The sequence below is a fragment of the Hoplias malabaricus genome, chromosome 2, assembly GCF_029633855.1.
Source record: "Hoplias malabaricus isolate fHopMal1 chromosome 2, fHopMal1.hap1, whole genome shotgun sequence".
NCBI lineage: Eukaryota > Metazoa > Chordata > Actinopteri > Characiformes > Erythrinidae > Hoplias > Hoplias malabaricus.
In genome coordinates, this window is record NC_089801.1 from 5,426,533 (window position 1) to 5,449,297 (window position 22,765).

At 44.7% G+C, this 22,765-nt stretch overlaps 1 protein-coding gene across 4 annotated transcripts in view; it reads left to right on the forward strand.

The window, feature by feature from the left end:
• The window catches only part of LOC136686208 (sodium/potassium/calcium exchanger 2-like), a 67,627-nt gene extending 62,692 nt beyond the window's left edge, over positions 1–4,935 (forward strand). For all 4 annotated transcript variants that reach the window (XM_066659836.1, XM_066659834.1, XM_066659837.1 and 1 more), the window contains one exon: positions 267–4,935. In XM_066659836.1, coding sequence (XP_066515933.1) covers positions 267–516 — 250 coding nt within the window. In that variant the 3' untranslated portion in view covers positions 517–4,935. The remainder of the gene's footprint in view (positions 1–266) is intronic.
• Positions 4,936–22,765: the final 17,830 nt, after the last annotated feature.

Genomic DNA, 22,765 nt, shown 5'->3' on the forward strand with positions numbered 1-22,765 from the left:
TGTTTACATTGGTTTAACCCTTCAGATGCTCTTTATACTTTATAGACAGTTCAGAACGAATGGACCAAAAGAAATGCTCTAAAACCACTTTGAATAAACGCTTTTTACTTAGTGGTGATGCCCTGTTTTAAATCATGTCATTGTTATTGAGACTTCTATAGTGTTTTTGAGTTGTCAGAAGAAAACTGCAGGTTTTTTTTTGTTTTTGTTTTTTTGTTCCTGTGCTGTGAGACACTTCAGGAGGATTTGCTTCTTGTGTTTCCCAGGTTACCGTTCCCATGGCTCTTGTACTCCCTGGTAAACGGCTTGAAGCCCATAACGGTGAGCAGTAATGGGCTCTTCTGCGCCATTGTGCTGCTCTTCCTCATGCTCCTCTTCGTCATCATCTCCATCGCCGCCTGCAAGTGGAAAATGAGCAAGCTTCTGGGCTTCATCATGTTCCTCCTGTACATCGTCTTCCTGGTGGTCAGCGTGATGCTGGAGGACAAAATCATCGTCTGCCCGGTTTCCATCTGACCTCCGCGCACACGCGGACCCTCATTAAACCCGTGATCCATACCCCCCCCAGAAGCCTCATCCATGTCTGTTCAAACCTCGCGTCGTTACCACAAAGCCCACCCATGCATGGCGTTCGATTCGTGAAGGGGTGGACACCGCGGAGGATGCATGCGCGTTAGTCGGCTCTAGTGTTGAGCGAAGTTGTAGATGTTTTATAATCTGTAGACAAAGCATGAATGAATCCAAATCCAGTCTCGGAGCTGAATTGTAAGTAAACGGCATGTTTTCTAATCCGCATTCTTCTAATAATCACTGAGGATGTGCTGCGGAGTAGGAAGTGATGTACGATCACCTCTGGTTAGTCCCGTAAACACACATTCTGTTCCGAAAGACGGCCCGATTATTTAAAGAGACGATCTCGAGCTTTAAAGCGGATTAAACGTTTTAATAAAGGGTTATTAAAGTTTGTCACAGAAAACATCGTGAACACTAACCTTGACCGGAGCGTTATATGTAAATACGATATAGTTATTTATTTGTAAAAACGATCTTCTTAAAAGCAATAGCTAAACACTGTCGCTCAGCACTAGGGCGAAGGGAGGGGGAGGAGCCTCGTGGACGTGAGAGCTGCTATGCACGGCTTTAGGTTTCGCTGAATCTAATGCCTCTGGAAACAAGACTATTCTTCACACCTGTGTCAGAGCGGTCCCACGGGCGTCCTCCATGTCGCTCGTTTTCACACCTGCTGGAGACTCACACACCGAGGACGGCCTCGTCGCCGCGGCCCGGTTGAGCTCCGGCGCAGACAGGGGGCGCTCAGAGGTTTGCTCGTTTCCTCCGTTGTTTTTATTCATTTGTCTTGTGTCCAGGGGCCGAGTAACTGACCTCAGGAGGTAGAGCTGAGTCATATATGAGCAGTATTCACATCTACAGGGAGAGGAAAAAACTAAAAACACAAGAGCCCTGGTCAGTCACTCGGACGGCTGAGTTCTCCCATCCTTCCCTCGTTCACACACCTGTGCAGCAGGTACATCACACCATATCCTCATCCTTAGAAAGACTGTGTCTCAAACACCCGCTTTGAGATCTGAGTAGATGCTTGTAGACGTAGCTCTGTATCCAGATCGATAGCCTGTAGATATATAAATAAATATATAAATATATATATACACTCTCTGCAGAAGAGGCTATGTGCAATAATCTCCTTTAATACTTAACTCTTGGAGCGCTTGGGGGATTCAGAGTGGAGTTTTTTTGTTTTTCTGCTCCTGGGTTTGAAATAGAGGATCGTTAACAGTAGAGACGTGAGCAGTGGTTGTAGCCCGATGCGAGACGTTGTTTTAAACTCGTGTTGGGTTCCACTTTTTTTCATGGAAGGTTTTCCAAAGCTTTACACTTTTGGATCCAAGTGGACGTTGGCCTGCTGTCACTGGAAAGAGCTGTCCGTGAGTTTCCCACCATCGGACGCTGCGCTGCTCTCGTGAAAACCGTGTTTTCCCTGTTTTATATTTGTAGTTTTCATCATACATTTGGCTCTGATTGGTATAAAGTTCCAGAACATTTATTTATTTATGTATTTCTTTACTTATTTAATATTAATATTATTGATTCCTACTTGTCTCATATTCTGAAGCTTTGGGTTCACGTGGCTTTGGGTTCACGTGGCTTGACACTGCCCATATGGGCAGCCCATGTTTGCCCCTGGGGTAAGTGACGCTGATGAGACCAGAGTGGGTTAAACACAGGGTCTGTCTGGGCTCTACAAACCCACTCCGGGCCCCTGTGGGCTCCATATACAGAGTTAATAAGCTGCTCGATTTGAATTGGTACAGACACCCCACCTGTGTTCTACTAATAGAACCCAGCTAGTCCAGGTTCTACCCCTGTGGGCCCTGCTAAAGAGCGCTGGCTGTGGAGTTCTCACCATCGATCTACAGCTTTGTTCCCCTGAGACCCGGGTTAGGACGCAGCGTTATAGACTCAGCAGGCATTTGCTGCGTTTACATGCACAACAGTGGTCACATCTCTCGCGAGCTCCGCTGGGGCATCATCGCATTAAACAGGTTTCACTGACGTCTTCATTGTCCAGGGCAGTGTCGGCTGGATTTATTAATATAGTAGGTGCTCACGTAAGTTTTAAGTGTTTCTGTAATCGCAATTCAAACATCCTCCCGCTCTTTTGTCATTTTACGGCGACTGTGTGTCGTATTAAAAATCTCAATCTCGTTTATTGGACGCTGCGTTGGTTCTGAGCTCCATCAGGAAAAAGCTGCAGAAGACTGTGATGGGTTTGTTCTGTTCTTGGGGACAATACTGTGTCCAAAGGTCCGTGTGAGTGTGGGTTTAGACCAGTTACAGATGGGGGTTTTCCCCACGATCGTGAACCTACTGCGTTAACACTGCATTTTTAGTTTTTTGAATAAAATTACAGTTGCCATTTTACCTTAAAATTACAATTTCCAAATCATTGTGATGCTCCACTGAGCTGTAATAGAGAGAACAGAGCCTCTGTTGGTGTTACACTGGGCTCAGCACTTCAGAAACAGCACTATGTAACTTTCAGAGGCAGGCAAAATCTCACACACACACCCTCCTCTTGATTTCAGGCTGTAGGGGGAGCTCTGGAGCAAAAATACCAAGTCTTTCCTAGTGTTCCTTTAAAATGGCCTCCTGCATTCTAACACACACACACACACAGCTATCTTTATAATACTCTGCATCCTCTAACGCAGACCAGTCGATGCCTTGGTTCTGGTCCAGCTTTAGACCCGGGACCTAGTCCGGCCACTGAGTGCATGTAAACGCAGTAACTGATAGACTCCCATGGCCCTGATTACTTTAGCACTGCTCCAGACTTTGAATCCAATGCTGTGGACTCATTAATCAATGCTGCAGTCGTCGTGGGACTGTACACACACCGCTGTAGACTCATATTTCACTATAGATCCATATGGACTCCTCACTGATAGACTTTAACCGTTCCATTTCCCTCAGCAGCTGGTGGTGGGGACAGGTTTAGACGTCTGACTGAGGCCGGACACGTGGGAGACTGAAGTGCAATGATTAGAGGATTACGCTCTTTCTTCACAATATGCATTAAACGCTGAAGGCTGAAACTTTTGTAAATGCAGTAAACATAGTTTAGAAATGTTCCAGGTAGAAGCAGGTAGGTGGTCTTGAGCTTTCTGAGGTGTACTGTACGTGTCTGTTTCTGTAACATAGACATTATCTTTATCTTAAAGCAACACTAGGTAGTATTTTTATCTGTAAAATGACAGCATCGGAATAGAGCCTCTGCTAGTCCAGGCTCAGCACTGCAGAAACTGCACTATGTACATTCTGCAGGCAGGCAGGAGTCCACCCCCACTTCCATGACCTCCCTTATTTACAGCAGTAGGGGGAGCCCAAGAGCAACTCACCTAGTGTTGCTTTAAGTCACAGAAAAAAACAACCCATCGTACTCTGAGGTTTACGGCGTTCTGGACCACGCTGGCTTCAGCTGATGTTCCTGGGTTCTGCTGCACACTTTGAATTTCCGACACTGTGTGAGACATCCTGATTTCAGGTTTTGTTTTGTTTTGTCGTGGGTTTATTAGGGCTTTAAAAACCACGTTGCCTGACGCGTTACAAAGAGAAAGCTCTGTTTTACACACAGTCTGCTCTGTTTTTACTTTCTCTTCCAAGCTCTCTCCCCTTTGTTACCTTTGTTTCCTCCGCTCTGTTTCCGGTCTCACTTCTGTACGACCGGCGAGAGCCAGAGGTTTCTCCTGCACCTATTTTTGGGCTTTATTTACGCAGGGTTCCCACCGATTTCTCTGCAGCCTTCATTCACAAGAACTTGTAACATATTGATGTGTAGACACAAGCAAATAGAGATTTAAAAAAAGAAAAAGCAAGAATTTAAACTGGACTTCAGCTTTGTTTAAGACGTATAAATCTGAATGAATCTACTAATCCATCACTGGCACTGCATCTCTCCGCCCCGCTCCACGCTCCGGTGCAGAGACAGGACTCGTGAAGAAGATAGAACAGACTTGCGCTTGCTAGAACTCTTCGCTGGTGCCTTTTATAGCACAGGTGACGGAAATCAATCGCTCACCTGGAGTCCGAGGCAAGCTGGAAATGTCACCTGGTGCTGAGGAAGCCTTCTGCTCTCCACACATCGAGCGGCGCCACAGCCCTCTGCTGCTCTAAGAGCTTTTCCTCCTGGAGCATGGACACACAATGCAAAGAAAACACCGCACAAAGTCTTTCACTCTTTAATAAAAACCAGCCCACGCTCCTCTTTCCCTCGCCCCCGATGTCCCACGTCCATCTCTCCAGGTGTCAATGTAGTCAACTTAAAGTGTACATATATACATATACAGATACGATCATATAACACGTGTAAAAGATAACTATGTAGTCTATGTATAAATGCAAAATGGAATAAGGAAATAAAGGTAAATATAAGATTTGAAGCGTAGGTGCCTTGCTTTTTATGGTGAAAGTTTATTCCTGTTTGCACTTGGGGTTTGACGAGGCTCTTCACCATCATCAGCCCCTCCCTCTCTCTCTCTCTGGGTGAGTAGGATGGCCCCTCCCCTCCACTCATCGTGTGATGTCTGGTGTGACAGATTTGAGCAGTCAGCGCTCTCCTCTGGTGTGTTGAACTGTCCAGTTACTTCAACCGCAGCTCAAAAAGAAGCAGTGGCTGGCTTTACATGCCTCAGAGACAAAGCAGGCTTGCCCTCTACGTCCAGGTGCCTGGAACTGTGTGTGGTTTAGCAGGGTGTCCTCGCTAACGTGGTGAACTTTAGATAACCAAAACATGGGAGGGAACAGTACTCAACAGCTATAAGATCGTGTGCCTGTGTTATTATTAAGAAGGGAAATCATTGGCTGTTTGGGATAATGAAATGACGAGGCCTGGACTCCGGGGCTAATCCAAGATGTGGGGTCACATTCAGCCAGTTAAAGCAATACTAGGTAGTATTTTACCTCACAATTACAGCTGAGCTGTGACAGGGCGAACAGAACCTTTGTTGTGGCTACTCTGGGTTCAGCACCGCAGAAAGTGCACTATGTAACTTTTGGACGAGAGTAGGGTCACCGAGGCGGAGCTAGAGGAAGCTGCGGGGGACATGCCTGGGCTTATTTGTTCGCCCTGTTCCCACCATCACCCTGAAGTTGATTACGTGGACGAGAAGGTGAGGTGAGACCAGGTAGATATTCACCTGAGACAGTAAAGAGGTGAACTCTAAACTCTAAACTGATCTCTGGAGTTCAGGACTCGGTGTTGGAGAACTGCGTTATTATTGGACTCAGTGTAGTTTTCAGACTCCGCCGCTAGAGGGAGACAGCAACACACTGCCAGACTGGACACTGGGCCTGCTCCGTTTCAGCCAATGGAGCCTGTTGGAGGACTGATGACGTCACAGGTGAGCAGCACCTGAGCACGCGAGAACTCCACTCCTTCATTAACCGTAGGTTATTCATCTTTATCTCACTTTATTTCCCTTGTTTTAGTGAAAGTAGGATTTATATTGGCTCTGTGTTCGTTTTCTGGTTTGTTTGCTGCATAAAGCTTCTGGGTTTAACCTGATAATTTAAGCCCAACGTTAAGCCTGAGGGAGATCTGTGGAATACATCCTGCAGTGTTTACTGGTTTATTAGTTTATTTACTGAGATATGTCTCATTCTCAAGCAAAATATTCGATAAAATTTTTTTGTTTTTTCTTCTTCTTCTTCCTCCTCTCTCCAAGAATGCATATTTATATATTAATATTTAATAAAACCATAAAGAATACGCTCTGTGGCCACTGTAAAGCTGCTTCATATTTGTATTTACCTGATGAATTGAGGCTATAGCAGGGTGTATGTTTATAACTATTTACTTCGTTCTGTGTTCTCTGCAGCAAAGTGTAATGTGAATATTAATTAATTAAACATAATTAGCGTGGATTGTGTTACGGACATGACGAGCCATAATTAGGCGACACAATTGTCTGAAAAACAATAAACGACAAGCTACGTGTTTAACTATGCGTCCTTTTCACAAAAATCAAGTTAATCCCCAGGGTGTCAAACATTGTCACACAATGCTCCGTTACCGTGAATGAGGTGTAAATAAAAGCGTAGGTTGCCCTCTTGTGGACGATATAAGGTAGTGCATGATATTCTGTCAGTGTTTAATGGATTAGCACCTACACGTAGAGTTTGTTAGTAATCTTTCTTTCTTTCTCTCTCTCTGTGTGTCATTCACATTTTATTATTTGATCTAATACAGTATTTTATATTAATTTTATGAATCATTTATTTTCTCTTATTTTGAAATTTTACTGCAATTTGATGGAAAATACCACTTTAGTTTCTGTTATTTCGTTCTATTTTACAGCACTATGAGCTGCACTCTTTATATGGAAGGTGCTATATAAATGTATTATATTATAGAACATGTTCTCCTCTGACAGAACAAGGGCAAGTCTTCTTTGTGCAGAGCGTACAGCCCGGAGTGGCTATTGTTACCAGTTTCACACACTTCACTGAGTGTATATTTAGAGTTAACGCTGTGTCTGATCCTCACATTCCAGCACAGCACACCAACACCAGACCAGGGTGAAAGGTGGCAAACAATGTGTGCAGAGCAACACGTGCTGACAGGTGGTGGCTTTAATGTTTTGGCTGATGGGTGTATGTTCAGCGCTGGTTCTCGGTGCAGTTTTCAGACTCCACCGCTAGAGGGAGACAGCAACACACTGACACACGCTGTCTTTCAGCCAATAGAGCCTGTTGAAGATTGATGACGTCACCTGACGACAGTTAAGCTGCGCCTGAGCGCGCGAGAACTCCACTCCTTCATTAACGGTAGCTTTTTTAAGTCTTTGTTTACCTTCCCCTCCCCCCTGACTGTTTTAGTCAAAGGAGGATTTACATTCACTCCTGACGAGCTGGGATGTGTTTGATTACCGCTGTCTGATTTCTGTACTGTTTTTTTAACTGCAGTGTTTATTGATTTGTTTACAGTTTGGGCTAAACTAAGAATTCCTGCTTTGTGGAATACCATATAAGCTAAAATATTATCAATAATACAAAACACTTTAAAACATTTGTACACACACAACACTAACCATGCTGCTGTTCCTTATGTTGATCTTTGTTTTTTCTAGTTTGTGCTGTCAATACCATCCGGAACATTCTTCTGAGGAGCAATATGGAGAGTGGGTCCGCTTCAGCAGAGGGTTCTTGTCCTTTACCTCCACCCGGAACACCTAGAACTTTTTATGTAAAATGAAAGATGTTTTTTTTTTTTAATAAAGTGCTTAAACTGAAAACTTTGAAATAATGTCAATTAAAACAATAAAGTAATATAAAAACAATATATTTCAGTTAAACATCTCACTTTTCTACTTATTTAACATGTTTACGTTCTGTGCATTAACACTAGAAGAGCCGAGCGCTGGTACAACCCCAAGCGTCTGCATATTAAGGCTGTGATTCTCTTTTCTGCCAGTAGGTGTCGCAAAGAACATGTTCTTATTACTCAATAATCACCCCACACTTCCCTCAGTTAGTGCAACAACTTTTATAATGTGGAATTTGTTGTTGTTCCTCCTCATACACGCTCACATCAGGCTCTAGAGAGTACCTCAGTGCATTTATAAAGAATATTTAAGTCTTATTTACATATATAATAAAGCCACCAACTGATCAGGGCTGATCTGCTAGAGTTAAACACCACAAGCTTTTAAAAGCCTTGAGATCTGAAAAGTGTTCCAGTGTCCCTCAACTAGAATTCTCTTTGGATAAACAGAGCACTGCATTTGTGGATGTTGCCAAGAGTCTGTTGTAGTCCAGATGCCCCACAGGAGCGCGGACTGTAGAGCAGAAGGGCTCTGCCCCCCCCCCCCCAAAAAAAAAACCTTCACCATGAAGTAGCACGGTGGGCCAAAAGAAGAGCAGCCTGGAGACCCTTCAGATGCAGAGGATCATGAATTCGGGGCCCTCCCTCCAAGTTGGTCTGGTTTCCAGGGTGTGTGCAGGGGAGCCCTGAACCAGGGAGCAGGTGGGTTCTATAATATAATAGTGTAAAGAATATTTCTTTCCAGTTGTTCATTAATTAAAATTAAGAAACATTATTATTTAAAATTACATTGTTAATAAAAAAGTTGTGTTCATTTGCTGAAGAAGAAAGAAACTTTAAAGAACAAACTTTAAAGAACCTTAGTTATTCAATCATTAACCAATTTAAACTATTAAACCCCCAGATCACAGTTCCCCTCCCTGGGAGCTGCCCCACCCCCTGCAGGCCAGACTAACCATCATGCCCTGTCTGAACAGATAATCAGAGAGAGACTGAGAGACTGGCCCCTTAGAAGGAATTTGGAGGGAGGGCCCCAAATTCATGATCCTCTCTGCCCCCTGCACCTGAAGGGTCTCAGGGCTGATCTTCTGGTTCGTGGTGACCAAGCTGACTCCGCCCACCAGGCTCCAGTCCTACTAGTGTTCTCGGCCTGCCGTGCTACTTTGTGGTAAAGGTTTTGGGGGCGGAGACTTTTGGCTCACCGCGGAGTAGAAGAACGCCTCTGAGACAACTACAGTCCGCGCGCCGTTGGTGCGTCAGGACTACAACAGACTCTTGGCCATGTTTAAGAACAGGGCTCTCTTTTTGTCTGACAAGAATTCTAGCTGAGAGACACTGGTGTGGTGTAACGTGTGCATGGCCTTATCTCTCCTGAGTTAAAGTCCCATAGTCCATCCAATATGTAAACAAGAACTGAGACACTCTTCATCAGCAGAAGAGAAAGTTGTTATTAATGTTCTCACTGTTCACAGTGCATTCTCCTATGTTTAATATATCCTTGTATCATCATCCCTCCAGTGGAATTTTTTGTTGTCACAGTGCAAGAATAATAAAACGACAAAAATAAATGTACACATTTACAATGTGGTGAACAGCTTGTAACAGAAAATAAATATAGCACAAGAACTTTTCAATTCCCACAGATCATCTCCCCCAGAAGGGCTTGAGACGAGACGTTTGTTGTGTTCTAGGTGAAGGCCGCAGTCATAGGGGTGTGAGGAGAGGTGATTTTCCAGCGTCTCAGAAGAGTTAGGCCTGATGAAAATGAAAGCACAATATAGGTCAGAAAAACACACATTAACATAAAGAAGAACAGCGGGACTGTTATCACACACAAGCTTCCTTCTTTACACACCACATTCAGTTCCATATCATTTATAAATCCAACCCCACATCTCCAATGAATGACCGCCAGTGTCCTACAACAGAGAACTATTATATTTACAGTCTACAGTACACCAATGAAGGACTAAAGGACGACCAACACAAACTGCAATGGCAGATGAGCTACTGTCTCTGACTCCAGCAGCACTGCTGTGTCTGATCCACTCTACACCAGCACAACACACACTAACACACCACCACCACGTCAGTGTCACTGCAGCGCTGAGAATGATCAAGTGAAGCTGAGATTATAGCAAGTGTACAAACAATGACGTGGTTTTAATATTGTGGCTGATCCGTGTATATAAAGGGTCTCCTACCGCAACTCTACCTTCACAACCATCTACTGGAGAACTGCACCTTCACTCTTCGCCCTGAGACCACCTCACACCCTGTGGTCCTGGAGCGGAGCCTGACCTTCCTCCCCTCTGCAGCACAGCAACAAACAAACCAGTTAACACTGCATTAAACAAATGAGTAAAACTAGTAACTAGTAAATACCACAGTACACAAACCAGAGGGTTATTCCACTGACAAACTGACAAACCATTTGTGGAATACACCCCTGTAAACACAGCATTGAACAAAACCAGTAACAATGCAGTGGGGACGAGGGGATATTCTACAAGGCAGGACCTCAAAGCTACATTAAGCTTGTCAGGCTTGTCCAGTACGAACAGAGCTGAGAGAGATTCCTATTGGACACTCCTCAACTTTTGGCTTAAATCTGTGACCCCCCACGGAAACAGCAGAAAACCGCAGTCTTACCACAAAAAAAAACAAATCAGACACCAGTAAACACAGCAATGAACCTACAGAGAAACGCCGCAGTATATAACTTCATCCCGCGCGTCAGGAGCGAATGTAAATCATCCTTTCACTAAATAAAGTGGAAATAAAGATTAAAAAACCTACCGTTAACGAAGGACTGAATCTTCTCTCGTGCTCAGGAGCAGCTCAACTGTCAGGTGACGTCATCAGACTCCAACAGATTCCATTGGCTGCAACGGAGCAGGGCGGGTGTCCAATCGGGCAGCGTTTGTCAGTGTTGTCTCCCTCTAGCGGTTGATTCTGAAAACTGCACGACCTGCAGTTCTCCAACACTGATTAGATTGAACGTTATTGCTCAGTAAAACGCAACAAAATGCATTTAACATTGTGCAGAGACTGAATATAATGATGAATACACACCGCAGCATCAGCCAGAACATTAAAAACACCCCCTCTCTTCTCTATGTTCCACTGATTTTTCTCTGTAGTTCTACAGTTGCATTCTGTAGACAATCTGTTGCTCTGCATACACTGTAAGCCCATTTCACCCTGTTCTTCAGTGATGGCCAGGACCCCACCCCCTCCCCCACTCTCTGACTCTGACTCAGTCCACAACAAACTCCTACAGAGCGTGGGACACAACGTCCTGCTCAGACGAGTTTATCCCTCTGATATTTATCAAAGTATTCCATTCATGTTTTTAACGTGTCCACTGCTGCTATGAGCTACTGTCTCATTGGCTGTTACTGTGTGTTTTTCAGTGTAAGCTGCTGCTGGCGCTGAGGGCCACTCAGAGTCGAAGTTCAATACCAGAGCAATGAACTTGTACACAGATGTAAACCAGTCTGAGTAGGAGCTTGTGTCTCACGCTCCTCTTCCTCTGAAGTCTAGGGATTTGCTTGTTGTGTAACAGTCTTGTTTTGAACTTTTTAATTTTGTGTATTTCATTTGTTTACGGCGGTCAGGCACAAAAAACTAGAAAGAACACAGTGTCTTAAATGCTTTGCATAATTTTACATTTGCCCTTTCGACTGATCTGCAGCTGTGTGTCAAACACCACGTTCACCACGACCCGAGTGTTTTCTTTCTTCTCCGTTTTTACTCAGTGCTCTTATTTCTCCGCGCTCCTTGCGTGTTTTACCTGGGTTCATCCTCGTCTTTGCGCTCTCGCATGAATCACAGCGCTGTGATTGGACAGACTCAGACGATGGGGCGGGGCCATTCTAAAGTCTCTGCACTTGACGTCACAAGCGGAGTACAGTCAGAACGACTCATTTTATCCCGTGTTTCTGACTCAGAGAACTGAGAACTGAGAACTGACTGGGGTCTTGTTTCACAGTGTGTGGGTTGGTGGACTCCGGATCTCAACATCAATGTGAACATGCAACGGGCTAAAGAGGTATAAAGCCCACAGCTTCCGTCTGTGAACTTTTGTAAATCGTTCTCTGGAGAAAAGTACCTCCATTAAGTCCCTGTGGAGGATCTGGAGTGGTGTTTATGACTCAGAACTAATCCCTCATCATCAGTGTCTGACCTCATGACTGTTCTCATGATACATCTTCACAGAAATGTCCCGGCATCTGGTGTAAAACATTCCTAGAGTAAAGAGGAGGAGGAGGAGAAGGGACAAACTGAAATTAACTGCTTGGCAACAAAAATAGAAGTCTGGTTTTATGGTTTATATCATGGATGTTGTTGTCATTATCTGCCAGATGTGCTGCTAAATATAAAAGCAATAGAATGGCAGGTCATTGGGCCATAGCTGAGTGCTGAACTCTGTGATTGTAATTAAATTCTGAATTGATATTTTAAGCCAGGCTTTCAAGTGTATGACTGACACTGTGTAAAAGTGCCTGGAAATAAATCACTGGTTTCAGCTGAACTCTCTCTCCTCCCAGTTTTCTCTCTTCCAAAGAACAGACGTGGAGTGGAAACAAAGTGTCATCGCTTTACTAATTATGGAGAAATGTAGCCTAGTTTGGCCCGAGTGACTAGGGGCTGCGTGTTGTTTGTCCTTCCAGGGTCTCTGACATCCCGACAATGTGGAGGTAGGGTCCAAATTATCCCCTTATTATCAGAGGTTCCTGAGAATATTTGTTGCTCCATATCAATGTCTTAGTTTGTCAATGAAAGACAATTTGTTTATGGCATTCATTTGGATTATACAAGTTTTCATAACACCTGCGTATTATAAACTATCAGTGTGATCTTTGTTCATTTTATTAATACATTCATTCTAGATGAGGCGGCATGGTGGTGCAGCAGGTAGTGTGGCTGTCACACAGCTCCAGAGCCCCCCTCCGGGTGACTGTCTGTGAGGAGTGTGGTGTGTTCTCTCTGTGTCTGCGTGGGTTTCCTTCGGGTGACTGTCTGTGAGGAGTGTGGTGTGTTCTCTCTGTGTCTGCGTGGGTTTCCTCCGGGTGACTCTCTGTGAGGAGTGTGGTGTATTCTCTCTGTGTCTGTGTGGGTTTCCTCCGGGTGACTGTCTGTGAGGAGTGTGGTGTGTTCTCCCTGTGTCTGCGTGGGTTTCCTCCGGGTGACTGTCTGTGAGGAGTGTGGTGTGTTCTACCTGTGTCTGCGTGGGTTTCCTCCGGGTGACTGTCTGTGAGGAGTGTGGTGTGTTCTCTCTGTGTCTGCGTGGGTTTCCTCCGGGTGACTCTCTGTAAGGAGTGTGGTGTATTCTCTCTGTGTCTGTGTGGGTTTCCTCCGGGTGACTGTCTGTGAGGAGTGTGGTGTGTTCTCCCTGTGTCTGCGTGGGTTTCCTCCGGGTGACGGTCTGTGAGGAGTGTGGTGTGTTCTCTCTGTGTCCGCGTGGGTTTCCTTCGGATGACTGTCTGTGAGGAGTGTGGTGTGTTCTCTCTGTGTCTGTGTGGGTTTCCTTCGGGTGACTGTCTGTGAGGAGTGTGGTGTGTTCTCTCTGTGTCCGCGTGGGTTTCCTTCGGATGACTGTCTGTGAGGAGTGTGGTGTGTTCTCTCTGTGTCTGTGTGGGTTTCCTTCGGGTGACTGTCTGTGAGGAGTGTGGTGTGTTCTCTCTGTGTCTGCGTGGGTTTCCTCCGGGTGACTGTCTGTGAGGAGTGTGGTGTGTTCTCTCTGTGTCTGTGTGGGTTTCCTCCGGGTGCTCCGGTTTCCTCCCACGCTCCAAAAACACACGTTGGTAGGTGGATTGGAGACTCAAAAGTGTCGGTAGGTGTGAGTGTGTGAGTGAATGTGTGAGTGTGTGTCGCCCTGTGAAGGATTGGCGCCCCCTCCAGGGTGTGTTCCCGCCTTGCACCCAGTGATTTCTGGCCGCCCTGAACTGGATAAGGGTTACAGACAATGAATGAATGAATTATTCTAGATGATTCTAAGAACAAGAAGGGTTTGTTGACCCCCCCCCCCCAGTTTATATACACCCCCTCTGTTTATATATATAGCATATCGCATGCCCGATTTATCCCACATTTTTATTTGTCCTCAATCGCCTTTGGTTGTTTTGACTGAGGATGTTGTCTCTGTTGCAGATTATACCCCATGATTGCAATGGAAAAACGTTCTTACCACAATGTTCAGAAAAGTTTTATCTGGAAAAGTCTCAGATATCGTAATCTTCACCACAGCACAGAAACGGAGCGGCGTAATGCTAGCAGCCACTAAACACACAGCGGAAGTGGATAAGCAAGGCGCTTAAAATGCCATAAAATGCACACAATGCGTGTATGGATGACCTTAACTGTTCCAGTAAATCAGCAAACACACATCAGTACTCATTAGTGTAATTTCTGGCAGTTCCATTAAAGTTTGTCTCACTAGGATGTTTGCTTTGGACTGGCCCAGAAGAATCAAAGTTCAGAATCTGCCACCAGACATTTTATCAATTATCAGCACTATCAGACCTTGTGTTTATTGATCGAGGGAATACAAATGGACCATTGCATCATCACACCCTGTTTCTCCAGCTCCCTCAAGCCTGGCTGCTTCGCTCGCCCTGTGTCACAAATTTCACTGATTATTAAGAGGGAGTATAATGAGCGGCCTTTTTTATTCTCTAATTACATTTCTAATTCTGAAGCTAAGTAGTCATTCATACCTTCATCTTCTGAAGCCCACCCCGAGTCACCGGACATAAGGCAGGAACACACCCTGAGCATCAGTCCGGATTCAGTATTTTATAAAACGAATGCATAAATCAAATACTAAATGGACATCACCCTAGAAATATTTTACTGTATAAAATGAACATTTCAAATTATCCAGTTCAGGGTCGCAGTGAGTCCAGAGTCTACCTGGAATCATTGGGCGCAAGGCGGGAATACACCCTGGAGGGGGCGCCAGTCCTTCACAGGGCAACACACACACTCACACATTCACTCACACACTCACACCTACGGACACTTTTGAGTTGGCAATCTACCTACCAACGAGTGTTTTTGGACTGTGGGAGGAAACCGGAGCACCCTGAGGAAACCCACGCAGACACAGAGAGAACACACCACACCACACTCCTCACAGACAGTCACCTGGAGGAAACCCACACAGACACAGAGAGAACACACCACACTCCTCACAGACAGTCACCCGGAGGAAACCCACGCAGACACAGAGAGAACACACCACATTCCTCACAGACAGTCACCCGGAGGAAACCCACACAGACACAGAGAGAACACACCACACTCCTCACAGACAGTCACCCGGAGGAAACCCACACAGACACAGAGAGAACACACCACACTCCTCACAGACAGTCTGGGTTCACTTTAACAAACAAAAGCAAACAGAAGAACAACAGCACGTTCTTCCAGGGCATGTGTGGGACATTTACTGCAACTGCAGGAACATATTACTACCATTTTAGGTCAGAAAATCAGGTTATTTCTGATCACAGACTTACTGCACAATCACTGAATGACCACTGTGTGACTAATCAAAACCAAACCAGACACTGGGCGATACCGATCAAATTCAGCTTTACTGTATTTCCCAAAACTAGCACAGTATCTCTGCCACACATCTCTGAGTAATTCTACTCTCTGACTGTTTGTTGAAAAAACAAGCTCAGTTTTGCTCAAACAAATTTTTTTATTACCTCCAAAAATGAGTGTACTCAGCTCTGTCCTAATGAACGTGGGCCCCCTGAGAGTGGAAGCTTGGAACCTGTTCCGTACATTTTAATTTTTACATTTCTAAAGTTGTACTTCAGAGGAACTGGGGTCAGTTTTAATCAAATGATTAATGATGAACCCCTTTCCCTCCAGACGCTTTATTTTTACGTTATTACTGCACCGTCTAGGAGCCCAGCCAAGAGGAGGCAGACTATCAGACTGAATAGGGCTGTGGCTGTGGCCCATCACGGCAATTAGGTGATAATACCGTCCCGAATGACTTAATTTATCCCGATTCTAGTGCTACCCTCCTCACTGTCACCTAGAACCAGCCTGAGTTGGTGCTGCTCCATGACTCGGGGCTGGAGGCAGTTGGGTTTTCGAGAGCTGGAGGACAGGAAGATGAGTCTCAGACTCACATTTCCCTGTTTGACAGTGACCTTTCTGGCACAGATTTGTCCTCCTCTACATTTCCTGGCTCTCCCTTTTCATTTGGTTGAATGCCAAAATGCTCCCAAACTGCCAAAGCTGCCTTTGATACGTGACTAAGTTTACTGCCAATGTTTCCATTTTATTTAATAATTAAAAAAAATTAACTCTGAAACTCAGATGCCACTTACACTCCCTTTTTTTAAACATTCATTACACACAAGAAAAAAAAACCATGTGTACATCATGGGGAAACATACACACGTGAAAAGGGAAACCATGTGTACGTCGTGGTGGTGACGGTCCCTGGTCATTCCTGTCGGCTCGTCAATAGCGCGGTATAAACGTAATGCAGTTATTGCGACAGCCCTATGACTAACTTTGTAACTCACACTGAATGAGAGAGTGACTGACTCTGAGTGACTAAGTGACTGAGTGAGTGAATGAATGACAAATGGACTGACTAACTATCACACAGACTTTGTAACTGGTAGAAAATATCTGCCTGGTCTTGTTTCTCAATATTTTAAACGCCTGTTGAAATCTCACTTCCTCTAACTGTAATATGATTTCACTGTGACATTTCTGTACATACACGACGATAAATGTGTGTCAGCACCTTTATATCATCACTGTTCAAAGACAAACATGTATCTCTATTTTATTGTGGATTTTAAGTGTCATCTACATCATTTCAACACAGCACATTGTGTGAAAATCTCATGTTGAATGAACCAATAGAAACACTCTAAAGTTACTCTGAATAACATCTTTTTAACTTTCATGGGAAGTCATTGTAAAAAGATTTTTTTTTTCTGTAACCCTTATCCAGTTCAGGGCGGCGGTGGGTCCGGAGCCTACTCGGAATTATTGGACACAAGGCGGGAACACACCAAAGAGGTGGTGCCAGTCCTTCACAGGGCGACACACACTCACACATTCACTTACACACTCACACCTACGGACACTTTTGAGTCTCCAATCCACCTACCAACATGTGTTTTTGGAGCGTGGGAGGAAACTGGAGCACCCGGAGGAAACCCACGCAGACACAGAGGAAACCCACGCAGACACAGGGAGAACACACCACACTCCTCACAGACAGTCACCCGGAGGAAACCCATGAAGACACAGGGTGAACACACCACACTCCTCACAGACAGTCACTCAAAGGAAACCCACGCAGACACAGGGAGAACACACCACACTCCTCACAGACAGTCACCCGGAGGAAACCCACGCAGACACAGGGAAAACACACCACACTCCACACTGACAGTCACCCGGAGGAAACCCACGCAGACACAGAGAGAACACACCACACTCCTCACAGACAGTCACCCGAAGGAAACCCATGAAGACACAGGGAGAACACACCACACTCTTCACAGACAGTCACCCGGAGGAAACCCACGCAGACATAGGGAGAACACACCACACTCCTCACAGACAGTCACCCGGAGGAAACCCACGCAGACACAGAGAGAACACACCACACTCCTCACCCGGAGGAAACCCATGAAGACACAGGGTGAACACACCACACTCCTCACAGACAGTCACTCAAAGGAAACCCACGCAGACACAGGGAGAACACACCACACTCCTCACAGACAGTCACCCGGAGGAAACCCACGCAGACACAGGGAAAACACACCACACTCCACACTGACAGTCACCCGGAGGAAACCCACGCAGACACAGAGAGAACACACCACACTCCTCACAGACAGTCACCCGAAGGAAACCCATGAAGACACAGGGAGAACACACCACACTCTTCACAGACAGTCACCCGGAGGAAACCCACGCAGACATAGGGAGAACACACCACACTCCTCACAGACAGTCACCCGGAGGAAACCCACGCAGACACAGAGAGAACACACCACACTCCTCACAGACAGTCACCCGGAGGAAACCCACGCAGACACAGGGAGAACACACCACACTCCTCACAGACAGTCACCCGGAGGAAACCCATGCAGACACAGGGTGAACACACCACACTCCTCACAGACAGTCACCCGGGGGAAACCCACGCAGACACAGAGAGAATGTTAAGATGTAAACACTCATTCACAGTGGTTTGATGTAAGAAAATAATAAGATTACAAACCATTATTCTTTAAAATTAATATAATTTAAATATATACCCTCATGATTTTATTTCCAGACTAATGATGGAATGGTGCAGAGAGTGTGAGGGAAAAATGTGGGATTAATTGGGATTCCCCTTAAACTTCCCTTAAAGGAAGTCCATGTTGATATTAATCAAAAATACAGCTTACTCTTAACCTTCAGAAGAAAAGAGATCAAACCTGGATTAACCTTTTATCACAACCTACAGAAAACTAACAATGCTTTGGCTTCAAATCTCAGCAAATGAAAAAACATCCTTCATCGTTAACTGTGTTATTAATAATAGCAGGAAGTTTCAGGATATTTCTGCACTTGTGTGTAACATTATTAAATCAGTCAGAAACTTGGGATTATTCCCTCGGCAGATTTCATTCAATGCTTTGTTGTTTGTTTCCTCTTGATAAAGACCTTTTCTTTTTAGTTCTATACTTTGCCATAAGTTTATTAAAGCTTCTTTTATCAGCGTCTGATTCATGTTGTTCCTGGGAGTGATTGTTCATGTTTCTGAGAGCTTTCTTTTAAACCGAGCCCAAATAAGTTGATGTACAGATCAAAAGAAATGTTTTAAATGTTTTAAAAGGTATTTGCTTTTACTGACTTCCAGGTCTTAGTGCTACTCCTGTACAGGAGTGATTTTGGAGATAAAGTATGGGTTGGTAATGTGTATTTAATGTATTTTACAGCGCTGTAATCTTTTGCTCTAATGAAGAAAGCTTTTTTTTTTTTTTGGAGGGGGGGGTGGGGTTAGGAATTTGAGTTCCTAACTTATGTTTATTGATAGTCAGAAAACATGTTATTTCTTACTCATTCAAGGAATAAGGTTTAAAAGACTGTTGGTCCCCCCCCCAGCGGTGTTCGGAAACTCTAATAGGCGTCTTGCCTGTGACGTAGATGGTGGACAACAACTCTAGAAGCTGCACTTAATTTAATGCAAAATGACGAAAAGGTGTGTTGTTTTTGGCTGCAATCATTCAATGTACAGTGGGACATCCTGATCCTGAGGCAGATCATTCACAGTATCTTTAACACACATTTGTTACAATGCACATTGTTTCAAAGTGATATTTTCCAGCAAAGATCAGCAAAGAAAACACACTGACCAAGAAACCACAGCAGCTTCAGTTCAATGAAGAAAAACTGTCAACGATATCGAGAGCACTCTCCAGGATGTAGGCACAGGATACAACACCCAGAGAAAACACAAAGTGGCGGTAAACCTCCAGAAGAGAAAATGCAGAGTGATCAGAAGCATCTCAGACTCTCAGATCCAATCACAAGGCTCAGCAGGAAAGACCTCATTTACTTAGCTTTCTGAAAGCAGGCAGAAGTAAAAGGTTAAAGCAACACTCATTGTCCACTCTCTCAGCTCCACTGACCACACAGGAGCACTCTGTAGTTCTACAATTACAGACGATTGCAGTCGACCTGTTGCTCTTTGCCCCTTTCCCCCTGTTCCTCAGGACCCCCACAGAGCAGGTGTGATGTGGCGGTGGATCATTCTCAGCGCTGCAGTGACACTGACGTGGTGGTGGTGTGTTAGTGTGTGTTGTGCTGATGTAGAGTGGATCAGACACAGCAGTGCTGCTGGAGTTTTTAAACCCCTCAGTGTCTGGACTGAGAACAGTCCACCGACCAAAAACATCCAGCCGACAGCGTCCTGTGTCACTGATGAAGGACTAGAGGACGGCCGACACACACTGTGCAGCGACAGATGAGCCACTGTCTCTGACTTTACATCTACAAGGTGGACCAACGAGGGAGGAGTGTCTCACAGAGTGGACAGAGAGTGGACAGAGAGTGGACACAGGGTTTAAAAACTCCAGCAGCACTGCTGTGTCTGATCCACTCTACACCAGCACAACACACACTAACACACCACCACCACGTCAGTGTCACTGCAGCGCTGAGAATGACCCACCACCACATCACACCTGCTCTGTGGGGGTCCTGAGCGCTGAGGAACAGGTGGACTACAGTCTGAAATTGTAGAACTACAACATGACCCTGTGTGGAAAGATGGAGGACATTTTTTATCATTTTGGCTGATTGATGTTTTCAACGAAATAATGTGGTTTCACTGAATCTTCTGAAAGAAAGCGAAAGACAAAACTGAAACAAGCAGGAAATGAACACCTTGCAGAGCAATGCACAGGAATTCATGCGTGTGATTGTACAGATTATAGATTTCAGGGAGTTCACTGAGTACAAATAAGCAGCAAACTTCACATGTTCATTTGTCCAATCAGTAGTGATTCTCTGAAGGCTGTGCCCATGAACTTAAAAGTCTGTTTCAATATGATTCATACAGTGTGATTATTACAGAGCTATGTTTATTGATCTTACTTCACACAACACTGTAATCAGTCCAATCTTAGCTTTAGCAGGAGGCTAATTTTAGCCTGTGTTTGAGGGTTAAAATGAGTGAAAGTCTATTACCAGGACAAACCTGGAGGTGAAAGTATTGAAATCAAACTAACATTGTTTTCTCAGAAAACCTTTCTCTTTGTGAGCGATGTTTTCTTCCTCCCTCGAGGTGTTCTTGGCCTCATATCTGATCCTTTAACGCTAATCACTTCCTCTGAATCAGCTCAATAGTTGTTTGCTTCCAAATGATATAACTCAGGCGCCTGAAAAGCCAGCCTCAACTAAACATGAGCCAGATTTCAGATTCAGCACGGGGCCGTCATTTTAGCATTCACCATTTTGTAAATCCTCTTTAACACTGTAACTGTATGAGGCTTCATGGGTACCTTCTCAGAAGCGCTGAACCACTCCTGCTTGAGCTAGGCCTTCAGTTTAGAACACGAATATTAATATTACATATTAACTTCTGATAGCGCACTTACGGGATCCGAGTTGTTTTTTTGATTTTTAGATATTTGAAAATAAACATGGACATTTCAAGCTTGTGGTCTGCCATTTTCTTGGCTGTCTCATCTTGTGAAAGTGGTGGCACGGTGGCGCAGCAGGTAGTGTCGCAGTCACACAGCTCCAGGGACCTGGAGGTTGTGGGTTCGATTCCCGCTCAGAATGAGGAGTGTGGTGTGTTCTCCCTGTGTCTGCGTGGGTTTCCTCCGGGTGCTCCGGTTTCCTCCCACAGTCCAAAAACACACGTTGGTAGGTGGATTGGCAACTCAAAAGTGTCCGTAGGGGTGTGTGTGTGTGTGTGTGTGTGTGTCTGTGTTGCCCTGTGAAGGACTGGCGCCCCCTCCAGGGTGTGTTCCTGCCTTGCGCCCAATGATTCCAGGTAGGCTCTGGACCCACCGCGACCCTGAACTGGATAAGGGTTACAGACAATGAAGGAATGAATGAATGAATGAATCTTGTGAAAGACTCGAGAGACGGTGCACAAATCGCCAGAAGTGAGAGGGTTTGCTGAGTCGGTCTGTGGTGCAGTCTGGCGCTTGTCTCTCAAGATCGATGGGTTTGGGGCGTGTGGAGTCCACAGGGTCTGTGGCATCAGATTCAAGTGGTATGACAACACCCTGAAACAAAAACAGCTCACACAAGTAAAAAACACTCCCGTCCGCAATAAGAACGACTCGCACGTGAGGCAAATCAGATTGTGGTTAACACAGCAACCTTTCACCACAACACTGTTAAACTAGAAGACGAGTACAATTCACTGTTTAATAAACTGATAATTTCTAATACGCAGTCCATAAAACTATCAGAGTTGATTATATTCCATAATTATGAAGTGATTCTACTGTAGAAGCTGTAAGTTTTTTGCATTCACGCATTTTAATTATCGTATTTAACATGTTGTAAACTGGGAATTTCTAATAAGTTGTCAATAAAATGAACAAACCTGAGTTCAAACGCTTTAATACTGTGCAGACATTATTTGTATTATTAATTTTGTTGTGTGTGTTTTTATGCAGTTGGATATCAAAGTCTTTACATTGGTTCATAATAACACTTCAACACATCATTAAATGTATTTTTGTCCGATAACTCATCCATAATAATCATTATTAAAGTTTATATTTTCTTATGAAACTGTTAGACGCTTGTGTTGACAATAGTTACAGTTTTTGAAGTCAGTGAGAATGCTGCAGAAAGACTGAGTAACAGCAGAACTAAACTGTGATGTGGTAATGTTATAATCTCTAAAACGACTGCAGCAGTCGTCTAATCAAATCATCTATGTTTCCTGTCTGATTCTGATTTCTACTTTGAAACAAAAGGGGACTGCTCGGTTATCTGATGTTCCTCACGCGTGTGCAGTTCTCATTGCGAGCGAGAGTGTTCTTACCACTCAGACAGTCGTCTTTTCGCGTGCATGAGTGGTAGTGTGCTGGTGTAGTTTCCTCACACAAGGTGGTTTTCCCCACTCGTGAACTGGATTTTTGATGCTTTGAACTGGATCTGATGCCATGCAGCCATCATATATATAGGACTTGTAAGAGCCCATATTGGGTTAAACATCCCAGGAGGCCTATGTTTACCTCGTCCTGGTCCCATCACTGATCCTGGAGGCCATCTGTTTTTGAAGATAACATTTTTCCTTTAGACAATAACGGCCAGTACCCAGCTGGGAATGCCCAAGGACCCATGGTTCAAACCATGGCATTAAAAATGCTTCATACACACTGTGTACACAGCTGATCTGTA